Here is a 16,153-nt window from a genome sequence, read left to right as displayed (position 1 = left end):
TGCATCCAAGCACCTTTTCCTCCTTGCTGATACAGCTATGACGTGCGACTCTCTCCATCCGCCCAACATAGACAGCACAGTCCTTCTCAATCTCCTTCAGTTCCTCAAGAGAGAAAATCACCGAGATCCGAGGGACAGGGACATCAGACCAACAAAGGTAATGCTGCCAAAAAGGAAGGACTTCAATGACTACATAGCCAAGGCTAGAAACAAGACCCAAGCACTGCCTTGCTACTGAGTCTTCAGTGATGGATACAGACAGCCATTTTTTTTTCCTTGAAAATTTTATTCCTAAATCTGGGGGTAGCTGAAACCCTTGATGGCTCCACAGAACAAGTATCCCAAAATGGAAATACCATGTATGGGGCCACCTACAGCAGAGGTGGGCTCAGAAACTAAGGGGCACCATGTGATCGGTCTCATCTCTCAGGCAGAAGACTATGGTGGCAAACACACCAGCACCTAACTCAGGCTCAGTCCCTGGTCAGACCTAGCCTCCATGCTACACAAGCCCCTCCTCCAGCCCCCACAGCCGGCAGGACCCTCTCACCCGGGGACAGCAGAGCTTCAGTAGGTTGATGGTCTTCCCACAGACATACACATCATGAGCAATGTGCTTCAAGAATACAGGAACACAGTCCTCTACCTCTTTGGAAATGAGCACGTAGCCATGGGTCCAGTAAAACTTGTCTGGACAGAACATGAATAGAAAATGATGATCTGCAGTTATAATGGCCCTGACCCCAGGCAGGAGGCATGCCAGGTTAGACTATATTAAATGTAGGTTTACTGGGAAGTAGCGCTCAGGTTAGTTCCCTGGCCCCAAGGAAGAAAGCCAGAGAAGTCATCATGGGGAGGGAAAGAGGGGCGAGGGGGAGAGAGAAAAAGAAAGAGCATGCAGTGAGAGAGAGCGAAGCGAGTGGGGAGACCAGAATGTCTGGATCGCATAAGGAAGAACCTCTGGAGGAAGGGCAGCCCAGGCCGAGCTGGAAAGTTCAGGGTGTGCCAGGTAGGGACTGAGGGATGCTGGGAGAATCTGGAGACCAGGTCTGCTTTGAAATGTAGTGTCCCTTGTCCTGGGGGTCCAAAACCTGATAGGCACAGCCTAGAAGTCGGTAGGTACCTACCTCTGAAGCTGAGGTACTCATGGTTAACTTGGATCATGAACTCTCCATAAACATCTCTGAAGACTCCACTGTACACCCAATCGTGGATGAACCTACAGGGTAATGGAACACAGGAGGGTGGGGGTGGGGTGGGGGGTGGGGGAAAAAGGAGAGCTAGGCAAGTACGGAGTCTGTGAGGCTAGTGTGGCCAGTCCCCAGAGTAGAATGAGAAAGACACTACCAGCTATGGGTGTGTAGGGTCTCCTACCTGGTAGGTCCTTTATCAGCGTGCTGCTCCAGCACATTCAGTACATCTTGGATAACAGGAGACTCAGATACATATCTGGTCTGAGTGCAGCCTTCCTCCACCCACTATAGGGAGAGCAGGTATGGCCAGTACAGTCCTCTCACCACCTACCGTGTGTAGGGCTCACAGCTGGTCTTCAGGAGGGACAGCAACACGGGATAGTGCTCATTACTGCAGTTATCCAGTGCTTCCTGGTAGAGGTAGGACAGAAGCTTCACCCCCTACAAACAGTGAGAAGAAGCAGGATGGGTGCACAGCCACTCTAACACTTGGCACATGCCTGTCTAGGCAATATGGCTAACAGACCACACCACCACACTTGACAAGAATGCACAAGTTAATGGAGGCCTGCAAGCTCACACTGGAGGAAAGAAGGGAGGACTCACAGTGGGGAACACAGCCCTGGGTTCTCCACTGGTCGCCAGGGATACAGTGCCAACACCACAAAGCTCAGCCAAGTACCTGGACACAGAAACTGGATCAGATCAAGTGACAAGAGCTCAGGGTCCCAAGGACCAGATCAGACTGAGCAAGCTAAATGTTCATGTTCCCTTAAGTGACTGGTCTACAGTCTTTGAAAACTACCTGTACCCACAACACAGCAGATCTTAGACCCCAATAGAGCCCTGCCCAGCACTGTTTTCTGTGCTGTCCTCCCAGATGGCACTGACACATCCACACTCAATGGTGGGCTCACCTCCACGCCTCTGCACCTCATCCTTGACTCCTTAGCTCCACATTTATGGGACCATATGAAACCTCTGCCTTGTTACCACCTTGTCAGACTACAATGAGCACCAATTCCCCTCATGAACCCTCACCCTCTCTACCCACATGACCCCCCAATTCCTTGCTGCCTGATACATCTCCTCCCATATTATCTGCCACCCCCAACTTCTCTCAGTGGCTAGCAGCTGCCAAGAGACACCATGGCTGTTTACCAATGAGCTCCCATGTGTCAAAGGCTGTCTACTGCCTTTCCTCCCAAGCAGCACGATTGGGGCAGAAAGCCCTGGGCCCAGCAAGGCCACTGTCGCAAACAGATGGAAGACAAACTCATTATATGGCACAGTGAGCAGTTGTGCACGGACTGTTCTTCTAGGCCCTCCTTGACAGGGAGCAGACCTGGCTCTTCACTGCCCTGAAAGCCCACGTCTGCTCCTGAGGCCCATGCAAGGCCACTGTGCCAAGATTCACCTGAGCTGCCGGCCCAGCTTCTTGAAGAGAAAGCCAATGGTGAGGAGACTGAGGGTGGGTGGAGTGGAGAGCACACAGGCACGGTAATACTGCAAGTACCTCCTTAGGCCACTGGTGAAGGCCTGTGGAAAAGGAGGAGGAGAAAGGCACTGGGACATGGAGGCAGTCATTACTCAGAGCTTGGAGGGACACACCCAGGCTGGAAAGCAGAGCGGTGCTTCCATGCCATAGCCTGGCGGCCCCACTTTCCAAGCAGGGGAAACGATGGCTTAAGCCCAGCTGCGAGCAAGGTGCTTTACTAGAAGATACAGGGTAGGATGAGGGAGCTGCCAGATACAGCGTTGCCTCCTTGCGTCAGACTGAGACAGACTCACCCGGGAACAATCCTGACCTTGGCCTGTCTTGCCTACATAACAGGAAACCAGCAACCACAGCCTCACCTCCCATGGATTCCCTCAGACCCATTCTATACCATCTGCAGCCTCTGGTCCTCTTGGGGAGTCCACTCCCTGTTCCTCTGGCCAGAGGGTTTTCCCATGCAGCTCCTAATGTTCCTGAAACCTATGTGGCTACTGACTTACCGCACATCAGAGCTTGGAGGAAACAGCTCCTGCAAAACTGCACCCTGCACCCATCTCTCCCTGATAGCTGCCCATGTTTTCTACACGACACTCTGCTAATCTGTCCTCACCTGCCCAGGCTGCCCAGATCCTGTAACAGTCTACCAGCACACAAGCCAGCTGCAAATCTTTCAATAAACAGAAAACCCTGGGTACCTCAAGAATCAACTTAAAACAGGAGATCCATCTTGCTACATACCATATAAGACAGTAGGGCTTATGGAGAGCAGGTAGCCTGTACTGGCTTACCCACCTCATAGCACTTGGTCCTTGCCCTCAAATTCCCTAACTGTTCACACCTGCCTCCCTCTGTGCCTTTGCCCAAACAAAACTGACACAAGTGAGACAATCTCAAGTCACCCAGCTTCTTTAGAGGTTTGGACTCAGGGGTTCTGACCTCTAATTCTGTACCCTTGATTCTTTTGTGAAGGTACATGGTCCTCCAAAGGCATACCTGGAAAACAAGGCCTCTGCTGCACAAGGAGCCTACAACAGGTTGCAGAGAGAAATGGCTCAGCCGTGTATAACAGGTTCCATACTCCGCCACCTCTGAGAGGATGCTGCTGATGCTTTCAGGAGATGCACCTGACACATGCACACCCGGCTCCACGACAAAGGCTTGAGTCGGCTACAGGGCAGAGGGAAGGGGTTAGAGGTCACACACCAAGACCCTACTGTGGTGCCATTTCTCTCCACCATGTTCCCACCTGCCACACAAAACTCCCAAATTTCCCCCAAGTTCAAGACACACAAACAGAATGATCTGAAACCAAAACACAAGCCAAGGGGCTGGCAAGATGGCTCAGCAGTAAGAGAATATCTATGTATTTCCCCTTCAGAGGACCTGAGCTTGACCCCCAGTGTTAACGTTGGGTAGTTGATAACCACCATTAAGCTCTACTCCAGGGAATCTGATGCCCTCTTCTGGTCCCCACAGGTACCTGTACTCATGTGCATATGCTGACACAGAAACACACATCCTATGTGTGCTGCACATGCTTTAATCCCAGCATTAGAGAGGCAGAGGAAGGCAAATCTCTGATGTGGCAACAACCTGGTCTACAAAGTAGCCCTAGAGTAACCCTGTGTCCAAAAAAAAAAAGCAGAGAGAGAGAGAGAGAGAGAGAGAGAGAGAGAGAGAGAGATAGATCACTGTTCCAAAAGACCGGAGTTCAGTTCCAAGCACCAATATCATGTGGCTGACAAGTGCCTGCAACTCTAGTTCTTCTGCTCTCCAGACATTGTGGTCATGCGCACAAACCTACATCCAGATACAGACATACACACATAATTTTTAAAATTAAAAAAAAAAAAAAAGAAACACACATAGACAGTTTTCTTGGAAGGTGCCTGCTAAACCTCAGGTACTGCTCCACTGATTGTGTCCAAAAACAAACACTCAGAGTCTTGCCATGGCAAACTCCCTACAGTATGGTTAAAGCTGTGGAGGACAGAAGTAACCTCGCAGGTCTTGGTACAACCAGAAAAAATTAGGTACATTGGAAACAACATTCCGAACAAAAGTACTAACAGTAAATGGCTATCCTGTAAAAGATACATCAACATCCACACTGTCCACCTTAAGAAATCACAAAAAGAAGGCTCGAGAGATGGCTAGCAGTTAAAAGCACTGGCTGCTCTTCCAGAGGACTCAAGTTCAATTCCCAGCACCCACAAACAGCTCACAAACTTTCCAAACTAGGAAAACAGAAAACAAACAAATGATTATAAACTGGGCATTATGCGCATCCCTGTAATCCCAGCAGAGTCCAGCCTGTCCTACACAGAAACTTATCTCAAAAAGAACAATTATTGCTGGGCATGGTGGACTCCTTTAATCTCACCACATGGAAAGCAGAAGTGGATAGATCTCTCTGTGAGTTCGAGGCCAGCCTGGTTTAGAGAATTCCAGTACATCAAGGGCTGTTACAAAGAGGAACCCTGTCTCAAAAAAAAAAAAAAAAATGTTGTAAGAAAAAATATGGAGCAGTGAGATGACTCAGTGGGAGTACTGGCCCATTTTTATGTCAACTTGACATAGGCTAAAGTAATTTCAGAAGAAGGAACCTCAGCTGAGAAAATGTCCCCATCAGACTGGCCTGTGGGTGCATCTTCTTGATTGATGTGGGAGGACCCAGGTCATTGAGGGCAGCAGCACCCCTGGGTAGGTGGTCCTAGGTGGTGTAAGAAAGCAGGGTGTGCCGGGCGTGGTGGCGCACGCCTTTAATCCCAGCACTCGGGAGGCAGAGGCAGGCGGATTTCTGAGTTCGAGGCCAGCCTGGTCTACAAAGTGAGTGCCAGGACAGCCAGGGCTACACAGAGAAACCCTGTCTCGAAAAACCAAAAAAAAAAAAAAAAAAAAAAAAAGAAAAAAAAATCTAGGCTGGGACACAGCTGAGTAGCAGAGCACCTGACCAGTCTGTGCCACGCCCTGGGTTCCATCCCCCGTAACACACAAAATACACAAAAATAATTATACAGCAACAAATTAGATAGTCCAGATCAAATGCAAAATTTCTTAGATACATATAGTTACATAGCTGACTCTAAAATATAGAAATCTACCTATAAGAAGTTGAACTGTGAGTCTGTGGTCATAACCTCGTAATAGGATACAATAGTAAATTAAATTCTGTGTTATATGTGTTTTGACAGTTTAAGAAAAATAATGGGGTGGGAGATGAGTATGGGCTGGGAAGACGGCTCAGTAGTTATCAGCACTTATTAGTCCTGCAGACCTGGGTGAGGTTCACACACATGACAGCTCACAGACACCTGTAACTCCAGTTCCAGGGGGTCCACTACCTTCTCCTGTCTTCCACGGGCACCAGGTACTCATGTACATACATACATGCAGACAGCAAACTCATAAACACACACATATATATGTATATGTATAAATCTTTAAAAAAAAGAAAAAAGAAAATCAAAGAAACTTGAAACACCAAAAAAATCCTGGACTTGGGCTGGTGAGATGGCTCAGTGGATAAGAGCACCCGACTGCTCTTCCGAAGGTCCGAGGTTCAAATCCCAGCAACCACATGGTGGCTCACAACCATCCGCAACAAGATCTGGCGCCCTCTTCTGGAGTGTCTGAAGACAGCTGCAGAGTACTTACATATAATAAAAATAAATAAATCTTTAAAAAAAAAAAAAAAAAAAAATCCTGGACTCAGCCAGGTGGTGTTGGCGTGTGCCTTTAATCCCAGTATTTAACAGGCAAAGGCAGGCAGATCTCTGTGAGTTCAGCCTGGTCTACAGAGTGAGTTCCAGGACACCAAGGCTACCCTGTCTCGAAAAAAAATAACTAAATAAATAAATAAGTAAATAATTTTTAAAAAGCTTGGACCCAAAGGCTTGCCTAGCGTGTGTGGGCAGGAGACTAGTGGTGGCCATTAGAACAGCTTGATGGAGTAGAACAGAAACATATTCTAATGGGCTTTCTTTCCTTTTCTTTACTTTTCTAAATTATTTAGCTTGTTTCTTTTTTTTTTTTTTTTTTTTTTTTAAAGATTTATTTATTGATTATATGTAAGTACACTGTAGCTGTCTTCAGACACTCCAGAAGAGGGAGCCAGATCTCGTTACGGATGGTTGTGAGCCACCATGTGGTTGCTGGGATTTGAACTCTGGACCTTTGGAAGAGCAGTCGGGTGCCCTTACCCACTGAGCCATCTCACCAGCCCTTAGCTTGTTTCTTATGTGTATATATGATATGTGTGTGTAGCTCTGGCTGTCCTAGAACTCTCTATGTAGATCAGGCTGGCCGTGAACTCATAGACATCTGCCTCTGCCTCCCGAGTGCTGGGATTAAAAGGTGTGTACCAACATGCTAAGCTGGTAAACTGATTTTAACTGCTGAGCCATCTTGCCTCTCTCCTCTTCACATTATTACTATTTTTTTTTTAGGTTTTTTTTTTTCTTTTCTTTTTTTTTTTTTTTTTTTTGGTTTTTCGAGACAGGGTTTCTCTGTGTAGCCTTGGCTGTCCTGGAACTCACTTTGTAGACCAGGCTGGCCTCGAACTCAGAAATCCGCCTGCCTCTGCCTCCTGAGTGCTGGGATTAAAGGCGTGCGCCACCACGCCCGGCCAGGTTTTTTTTTTTCGAGACAGGGTTTCTCTGCATAGCCCTGGTTGTCCTGGAACTCACTCTGTAGACCAGGCTGGCCTCGAACTCAGAAATCCGCCTGCCTCTGCCTCCCAAGTGCTGGGATTAAAGGCTCCTCTCCACATTATCACTAGTTTTTTTGTTTGTTTTGTTTGAGAGTCTTACTGTGTAACTCTGTATGGCCTGGAACTCACTATACAGACCAGGCTGACCTTGAAGTCTCAGTGATGTGCCTGCTTTTGCCTCCAGAGTGTAAGAATCAAGGCATCTTTATGTGGGTTCTCATCGACTGAGGATTCAAATTCGGGTTCTCGTCACTTTACCAACTATGCCATCTCCCTAGGCCTATTTTTGGGTAGAGAGAGTTTTATGCAGCCCAAGCTAGTCAAAACTATGTAGCCAAAAATGAACTCTGATCCTGTCCCCACACCCAAGGTAGTGGGATTAAACTGTGTGCCACCATATCCACCTCAAACTTTCAATAGGGAGACGGCATACTCACTGACCAGAGAGGAAAGTCTGGTATTCAGAAGGTAGAGGCAGAGGATCAGGATGTCCAAACCAGCCTAGGTAAACTTTCTCTCAGTGAACCAACAAGTACATAAAAGTAAAGGGTAGAAGGCACCAGGGGAGTCTTAAGTCTCTTTTTTTTTTTTTTTTTTTGGTTTTTCGAGACAGGGTTTCTCTGTGTAGCCCTAGCAGTCCTGGAACTCACTTTGTAGACCAGGATATCCTCTAACTCAGAAATCCACCTGCCTCTGCCTCCCAAGTGCTGGGATTAAAGACGTGCGCCACCACCGCCTGGCAAACATATTATACAAAGGCTATTTTTTTTAAGATTTTATTATTATATCTAAGTATACTGTAGCTGTCTTCAGCAGCACCAGAAGAGGGCATCAGATCTCATTACGGGTGGTTGTGAGCCACCATGTGGTTGCTGGGATTTGAACCCACAACCTTCAGAAGAGCAGTTGGCACTCTTAACCGCTGAGCCATGTCTCCAGCCCTCTTTTTTCCTTCTTGAGACAAGGTCTCCCTATGTAGCCTAGGCTGACCTCACAGTTGCTATCCCCCTACCTCTGCCTCCAAATGCTGGGATTTCAAGTCGGAGCCATCATCCGCAACTAGGATGGCTTTTGCACTAGGATGACTAAACGGTATCTATTGGAAACTGGACACAGGCACACGCACAGAGCAAGCTTGGACCCTCTCGTCCCAGAATGCAAGTAGGAATGAATGGATACTTTCTGTTATTGCACTGATCGGGATAAGTATCTTTTGTTCAATAATTTAAAGGACATCATTAAGTCAACGCTCTTAAAATCTAAACAGAATTCCTGTTTTGTTTTGTAATATTAGGGATTGAACCCAGGGCCTCTCACATTCTTGGCAAGAATTCTAACACCAATTTACCTACCCAGTCTAACCTGTGGCTGTCTTTAATCAGCCCCACCCACAGAGTGGCCTTCCCTGCCACTCATGGTCATGCATCTCAAGCTAAGCATGTGTGAGGAGGCCATGCCATAGAAGACTGATCTCATGACAGCCCTGAGCCCTTCTCACCCGACACAGGGAAAATGTAGCAGAAACAACGCCCAGCAGAACGTTCAGTGAGTCTTTCACCAGCTCGCTTTCCTCCACCAGCACAGGCTTCGGGGCCTGTAGAAGGCCCCCACTGAGGGCCTGTAGCTCTCCATGACGGAGCCTGCAGAACCTGTCAAAGGCATCCCGTCCTGCCTCAGTGAGGTAGGGCTCCTCTCGGTGACCAGGGGGGCTGTGAGGAAGACAGAAGAGACAGGGGTGACCAGATGGGACCACATGTACCTAATGCCAGGTATGCTCTCCCCAGACTGCAACTGAGTTTCTCAGGCAAATGCCCTGAGATCCCCAAAGCAGCACCCAGTCATGATGGACAAGGACAGACTCACACAGAGTGTATTCTTCCTGTGTGTTGCTTGTATATGTGTATTTTATTTTACTGTGTGTAGGGGAGTATGTGCGTTTTGCTTTACATATGTGTCTGTGTACCACATGCATGCCTGGTACCTGCTGAGGCCAGAGGAGGGTGCTAGATGCCCTGGAACTGGAATTCTAAATGGTTGTGAATGCCATGTGGGTGCTAGGAAGTGAACCCAGGTCCTCTGCAAGAACAAGTACTCTTACATGCTGAGCCAATTCTCCAGACCCATTGTTTTATTTATTTTAGGTGTTTCGCCTACATGTATGTCTATGTACCACATGCATGCAGTCCTACAGAGGCCAGAAGAGGGTATTAGATCCCCTGAAATTAAAGTTACAGATAGCCAAGAAAGGCCAGCCTGGTCTAAAGAGTGAGTTACAGGACAGCCAGGGCTACACAGAGAAACCCTGTCTCAAAACAAAACAAAACAAAATTATGCTAACTTAAAATTTAAAAAAAAAAAAAAAAATGGAGCTGGAGAGGTGGCTCAGCAGTTAAGAACACTGGCTGGTTTTCCAGAGCACCCAGGTGCAATTCCCAGCCCCCATATGGTGCTCACATCTGTCTGTAACTCCAATTCCAGGGGATCCAACACTCTCACATAGACATACATTAAGGCAAAACACCAATACACATAAAACAAATACATAACTTTTAAACGTTATGTATTTATTTTATGTGAGTAAACCGTCGCGCTCTTCAGACATACCAGAAAAGGGCATCAGATTCCATTACAGATGGTTGTGAGCCACCATGTGGTTGCTGGGAATTGAACTCAGGACCTCTAGAAGAGCAGCCAGTGCTCTTAACTGCAGAGCCATCTCTCTAGCACAATATATAGTTAATTAAAAATATATTTTTAAAAAATCAAGGGCACTAGTACATACTCAGGCCTGGTGGCGCTACTCAAAAGACTAAGGTGGAAAGATCTGAGTTTACAGCTAGCTTAGGTTACATAAGAAGTTCCTTGGGGGCGGGGGGGGGGGGGAGGGAGAGGAGGAGGAAGGAGGAGGGAAGAAAGAGTGCAGATAAGCAAGCACAAGCTGGCTGGGCTCTGCATACCCCTCAGGATACTGCAACAGCACTCTATGCCTCCAGCACTGTGCATTCTGCATACTCTTCTGACAGTATACTCTGCATACTGTCCTCCACAGTACACATTCTGCATGGAGGTTTTGTTTGTTGTTTAAATTTTTTTCGAATATTTGCATGTATATCACATAAATGAGCCAGAGGCATCAGACCCACTTCATTTAGAGCTGGGGTTTCAGGAAGCTGTGAGATGCCCCATGTGGGTGCAGGGATTAAAGTTGGATGTTCTGCAAGAGCTGTATGTGCTTGTAACCACTGAGCCATCTCTTGATCCCCACAGTCTGCCTTTTCCACCCTCACTACATACCCTCCAGCACTCTGCACATTTCCTATCCTCCACAGTGCATCTCTACATGCTATGCCCATACTGCACTCCCTTGTTGTGGTAGAACTGTTTCCTCAAGGAGTAACAACACAACCATTAGCCATCATAGAGCCTGGGCTAGAGTGAGTCTGAGGCCACCCTGGGCTACACAGTGAGACTCTGTCCTACACAACAAACTGTCCATGGAAAATCTGTTTAAACAATGCTCTGGGATCAACAAAGGCATTATTCCATTCTTTCCTACCACCACAAGTTTCTTGATTTCTTTTTAAGATTTCTTTTTATTTTATATACATGGATGCTTGGCTGAATGTATGTCTGTGTACCACATGCATGCCTCATACCCTCAGAGGCCAGAAGAGGGCATCAGAGCCCCTCTGTTACAGTTATGGCTGTTGGGAATTGAACCTGGATGTGAAGAGCCAGTGCTCTTAACCATGGAACCATATCTCCAGTCCCATTTCTTAATCTCTTTTTCTTTTCCTTTTTTGTTTTGTTTTGTTGTTGCTAGGTTGGTTGGTTGGTTTGTTTGAAGACAGGGTTTCTCTGTGTAGCCTTGGCTGTCCTAGAATTCACTCTATAAAGACCAAGCTGGTATCAAGCTCAGAGATTCGCCTGCCTCTGCCTCCTGCTTGCTAGAACTAAAGGTGTGCGTCACCACTGCCCAGTCCTTTTTTAAATTTACTTATTCGTGTGTGTGTATCTGTCTGTCTGTCTGTCGTGTGTGTGTGTGTTGTGTCTGTCTGTCTGTCTGTCTGTGTTTATGTGCTGCCCATGTATGGAGGATCCTGTGGAGCAGACTAAGGCATCTGACCCTCTAAAACTTGGGTTACAGAGGACTGTGAGGTACCATGTGGGTGCTGGAAATTGGGTCCTCTGGAAGAGCTTCCAGTCCTCTTAGCCACTGAGACATCTCTTCAGCCCCATTTCTTGATGTCTATGACTAATCTCTTGGTCTGCCATGTGACCCCAGAGTCTGTGAATGATCAAATCCTATTCCCATTCTTTCTCCTAGTTACTGGTAGTGCTCTTCATCTTAAGACCCTCCGTTAGAATTCCTGAGATGCCTGGGACAGTGATGCCGTGTCTAGTAGCAGCTACTTGACCTCCGTTAGAATGCCTGAGATGGGGCTGGTGAGATGGCTCAGTGGGTAAGAGCACCCGACTGCTCTTCTGAAGGTCTGGAGTTCAAATCCCAGCAACCACATGGTGGCTCACAACCATCTGTAACAAGATCTGACTCCCTCTTCTGGAGTGTCTGAAGACAGCTACAGTGTACTTACATATAATAAATAAATACATCTTTAAAAAAAAAAATTAAAAAAAAAAAAAAAAAAAGAATTCCTGAGATGCCTGGGACAGTGATGCCCATGTCTAGTAGCAGCTACTTGACCTCCGTTAGAATTCCTGAGATGCCTGGGACAGTGATGCCCGTGTCTCGTAGCAGCTACTTAAGAGGCTGATGTAGGAGGATTCCTTGAGTTCAGGACTTTGAGGCTAGCCTGAGCAACACAAGACCCTATTTCAAACTACAGTTTTGGAATACAGTCCTCCTAGCAGGAAATACTGCCAGAGTGCTTTGAAGAACGCCAAAAGGATGAAGTGTGTTCACAATGGAAGACAAATGAGATGCTAAGTGACCAAGCCTCCCAAATGATGACCCAGCAAAGTTACAGATGAATAGCACTATAAATACTTATAAATGAAAGCAGTAAGTTGTAAGCCCAATTTCTCAGCATGTAAGGGATTGGTAGATAGGAGGAACATTTGCTTTATATAAACAAGAGAGAACCAAAACCCTACAGTCAAGTTGCAGGACAGAGAGGGCTCTGAAAGGCAAGACAACTATCAACACCGTTTAAGCTACAAAGCAAGAAGCTGGCCATCCTATAAGGGAACAAAATGGTACTTGTGACCACACCTAGGAAAGGTCATCACACAGGGGCAGTGCCTACACACAAGAAGGCTTTATCGCTCAGCCTGACCATGTACTCCTCTCGGGACACCCTGTAGGGCACTAGAGGCTGCATCAGACAGCACATGATTCCTCTAGCCCTGACTGTGGACTTCAGTGCTTCTCACCTGCTTTCCCAGACTCAGTAGCAAAGGATGTGAACAAATGTCTATAAAATACACATCCTCGCTGGGTGTGGTGGCGCACACCTTTAATCCCAGCACTCAGGAGGCAGAGGCAGGCGAATTTCTGAGTTCGAGGCCAGCCTGGTCTATAAAGTGAGTTCCAGGACAGCCAGGGCTATACGGAGAAACTGTCTCAAAACAAAACAAAACAAAACAAAACAAAACAAAAATATACATCCTCAGACCACGAGAGGAACTGAGACAGAGACCCACCCCCAAAGCCAGATATCGCAGGGTATACAGCTCCAGGCTTAGCCAATGTCAGCCACTAAGGGAAAGGCTGCTATGGCGGATGCTTCTACCACAAGGCACTACACCCATCACTTCCACTCATGAATAAGTTTCCTGAAGCATTTCCCAGGCATTGACCACACAGCCTACTAGCTGCTCTAGCACACCTGTCTAACACTCCTGGTGGAAAGCAAGACTGAACTGCAGAGGTAACTCACAGAATTCACTCCACTGAGGTGAAAGGTATTAGTGTCCCTCTCCTTTCCACTTCTCTCACCTCACAGAAGTCAGACAAGATTGTACACTAGCTTACCTGAAAGAGCAGCCTCTTAATATCAACACTGATATTCCTACAAACTGCCTAGAGTGTCCAAGTAAGCTGTTGATATGGGGCAAAGGCACAGTGCATTTAAAGTCAAAGAAAAGGTCACATACCATCCAATACGCTCCCAGCACCTCCGCTTACTGGCTTCGTATGTGAGCACAGCTTCCCACAGGTCCAGATCCGGGGTCATGCTTGGTTCAGACTGGGAGTCGGGAGTTAAATTGGAAGCTGACTGGAAACCTTCATCTTCCCACTGATCCACAATCTGTGGGACCTGGAGAGCACCGGGAAAAGTAATTCACTATCCATCTCTTCCTGTTTGCATTTATTAAGTGTGATGATAGAACACTTAGAACTGTATCCACACCCATTTATTCCCTAGAGGGACAGACCTAGCAAAGCAGGTCTACTTTTCCTCAATGTATTACACAATGCACCCCTCCACAATACATGACATGGAGAGTTAAAATAATCCGCTATTAATTTCTAGGCAGGTGTGGTGGTATGTGCCTGACATCCCAGCACTGAGATTGAAACAGAATTGAGTCTGGAACCAAACTGGGCTGCACAGAGTGATCTACTGCAAAACACAAGATGTTAATTTTTTACCTCACATACAACATGGCCTCAATTTAGGGAAAACAGCATAAGAAGTCGTACAGGAAGCCCAGCAACCTGGAACTGAGGCAGGAAGATATCCATGTGTTTGAGGCCAGCATGAGCTACACTGAAACCCTGTCCTTACGAAGCCCGACCCCTCAGCACTCAGGAGAAAAAGAAAATTATACTAAACCTAGAGAAAGTTATGTACGCCAAGATTTTGCTGTACCATCACTTAAACTTGGAAATAAATATTCTCTTTTAAAAAAAAATAATAGTAATAACTGAGGGCCAGACATGATACTTTAATCCCAGCACTCAGGAAGCAGAGACTGGAAGATCTCTGTGAGTTCAAGGCCAACCTGGTCTACAAAGCAAGTCCAGGACAGCCAGAGAAACTGTCTAGAGAAATCAAAAATAAAAATAAAAAATAAAAACAAAACTGAGTAGTAATAGTTTGTCCTCTTAACAAAATTTACAAGTAATAAAATACAAGAGAAAATGATAATTTATTCAATGACGTGGGGGTAGGTTGGGAAAACCCATGTTACAGGTGAGGGAGTTATACAAAGCATGAACACCAGGTATATTTGAAATGATGTGGCCTCTACAACTTAAGGGCAGACTTTCTTTTGGAGGGGGGGTTGTTTGTTTTGTTTTGCTTTTCGAGACATGGTTTCTCTGTGTAGCCCTGGCTGTCCTGGAACTCACTCTGTAGATCAGGCTGACCTCAAACTTAGAAATCTGCCTGCCTCTGCCTCCCAAGTGCTGGGATTAAAGGTGTGCACCACCACTGCCTCTCTTCATTTTAATTAATCTGATTTCTGAACTAACAGCACTAGAGAAGTGACTTAACAAGAAGCTCTTGAGGAAAAGGATGGGAAAGGTGCATGTTGTGTTTTGCTTACAGGTGAGCAGCTAGGACATCCCTGTGCAAAGGATGCCAGCAAATCCTCCCCAACACCTCTACGTCATGACCGACTGCTCACCTGAGGCTTGGACAGAAGCTTGCCAACAGTACCAGGTAAAAGAATTTTCCAAACCTCTAGGGATACTGAAAGGGAAAGAAATACTACCTTGATGGCTAGTCCAGAGAAGTCGGCGCTGTCTGGCACAGGTGGTAGGTCCAGTCGCACATCCATGTCATAGGTGCGGCTATGCACAAGTGCACCAAAGAGGGAGACCCTGGTGTCTCTCTCAAACCTGTCACCACAAGAGTCACCAATTGAGAAGAGCCCAACGGTGGGCAGGCCAGTGCCTGGGGCAGCCTCCATCACCTGAAGCGCTTCCTGGACCGTGTGATGACACAAATTCTCCTCCCCAGAGATAAATGACCGAACGTCCATTTCAAACACACTCAAGTCATAGCAATCGTAGCCGCTGTAGGGTATGTTTCGGCCTGCGTGCTTGTTGTTAAAGAAGTAATCCCGTTTTCTGCGCAGCACTTGAGGGGGGCCACTTCCTGCCAGCTGAACTAAGAGGTCCAACACTGATGCCACCTCCACAAAAGGACAGTCAGGGGCTGCTTCAAGTTTCTCCACGAGCTCCTCCAAACGGTCAGCCTCTGGCCCCAAGCCCCCCACCCTCAAATCGAAGGACAGCATAAGGACCTTGTTTTTCACGGGGAGCTTCGAAGAGTCGGGCTGCCGCTGATGGGTGTCCTCTTGAAAAAGATTTGCGAAAAGGGCATTGTAGGCCACCCTCTTAAGGCTCCGCTTCGCCCTCTTCCTGTTCACACTGCGCTGGCCGGGGCGAGCCTGGGCAGCAGGTAAGAGAGCCTCGCAGAGGTCATCGAACAGCTGGGTGATGCTGGCCATAGTCACTCTCTTTTCAGCCAGGACCCTCCTGACTGGTAAACTTTGCATCTAGGAGTCACTTCATGCTCTCAAAGGCCAAAGCTCACCGCAGGTGAGCCAGGCTCAAAAAGCGGACCACCCGTGGCTCCACACCGGACAACCGGGCATCCGCGTCTCAGGTTTCGCACTGCAAGAGGCCACACGCCGCGTCTCTCCCCAACCCTCAGCCTCCACCCGGCGCTCGTCCTCGGCTCTCCCGGACCATAACAAGTTTACCGACCGAATGCGTACGTCCCATGACCAGCCTGCAAGCCCGGGACGCCCGAACTGGGACTCCCGCCGCTCTGG

General features: G+C 47.4%; 1 protein-coding gene across 2 annotated transcripts in view; it reads right to left on the bottom strand.

The window, feature by feature from the left end:
- Tubgcp6 (tubulin gamma complex component 6) overlaps positions 1–16,153 on the bottom strand; it is a 24,371-nt gene extending 8,218 nt beyond the window's left edge. For both annotated transcript variants that reach the window (XR_015045656.1, XM_021183055.3), the window contains exons 1-10: positions 15,086–16,153; positions 13,520–13,683; positions 8,901–9,111; positions 3,685–3,858; positions 2,611–2,732; positions 1,800–1,875; positions 1,525–1,634; positions 1,128–1,219; positions 551–690; positions 14–163 (exon numbers count right to left, since the gene is read on the bottom strand). Coding sequence is in view for 1 of the 2 variants with exons in the window: in XM_021183055.3 (XP_021038714.1) it covers positions 14–163; positions 551–690; positions 1,128–1,219; positions 1,525–1,634; positions 1,800–1,875; positions 2,611–2,732; positions 3,685–3,858; positions 8,901–9,111; positions 13,520–13,683; positions 15,086–15,874 (2,028 nt within the window). In the remaining variant the exon portion in view is untranslated. The remainder of the gene's footprint in view (positions 1–13; positions 164–550; positions 691–1,127; positions 1,220–1,524; positions 1,635–1,799; positions 1,876–2,610; positions 2,733–3,684; positions 3,859–8,900; positions 9,112–13,519; positions 13,684–15,085) is intronic.

This window comes from Mus caroli, unplaced genomic scaffold (genome assembly GCF_978045245.1).
Source record: "Mus caroli unplaced genomic scaffold, Mus_caroli_1 scaffold_16, whole genome shotgun sequence".
Lineage (NCBI taxonomy): Eukaryota > Metazoa > Chordata > Mammalia > Rodentia > Muridae > Mus > Mus caroli.
The sequence above is the reverse complement of the archived record's forward strand: the minus strand, read 5'-3'. Positions and strand labels throughout refer to the sequence as shown.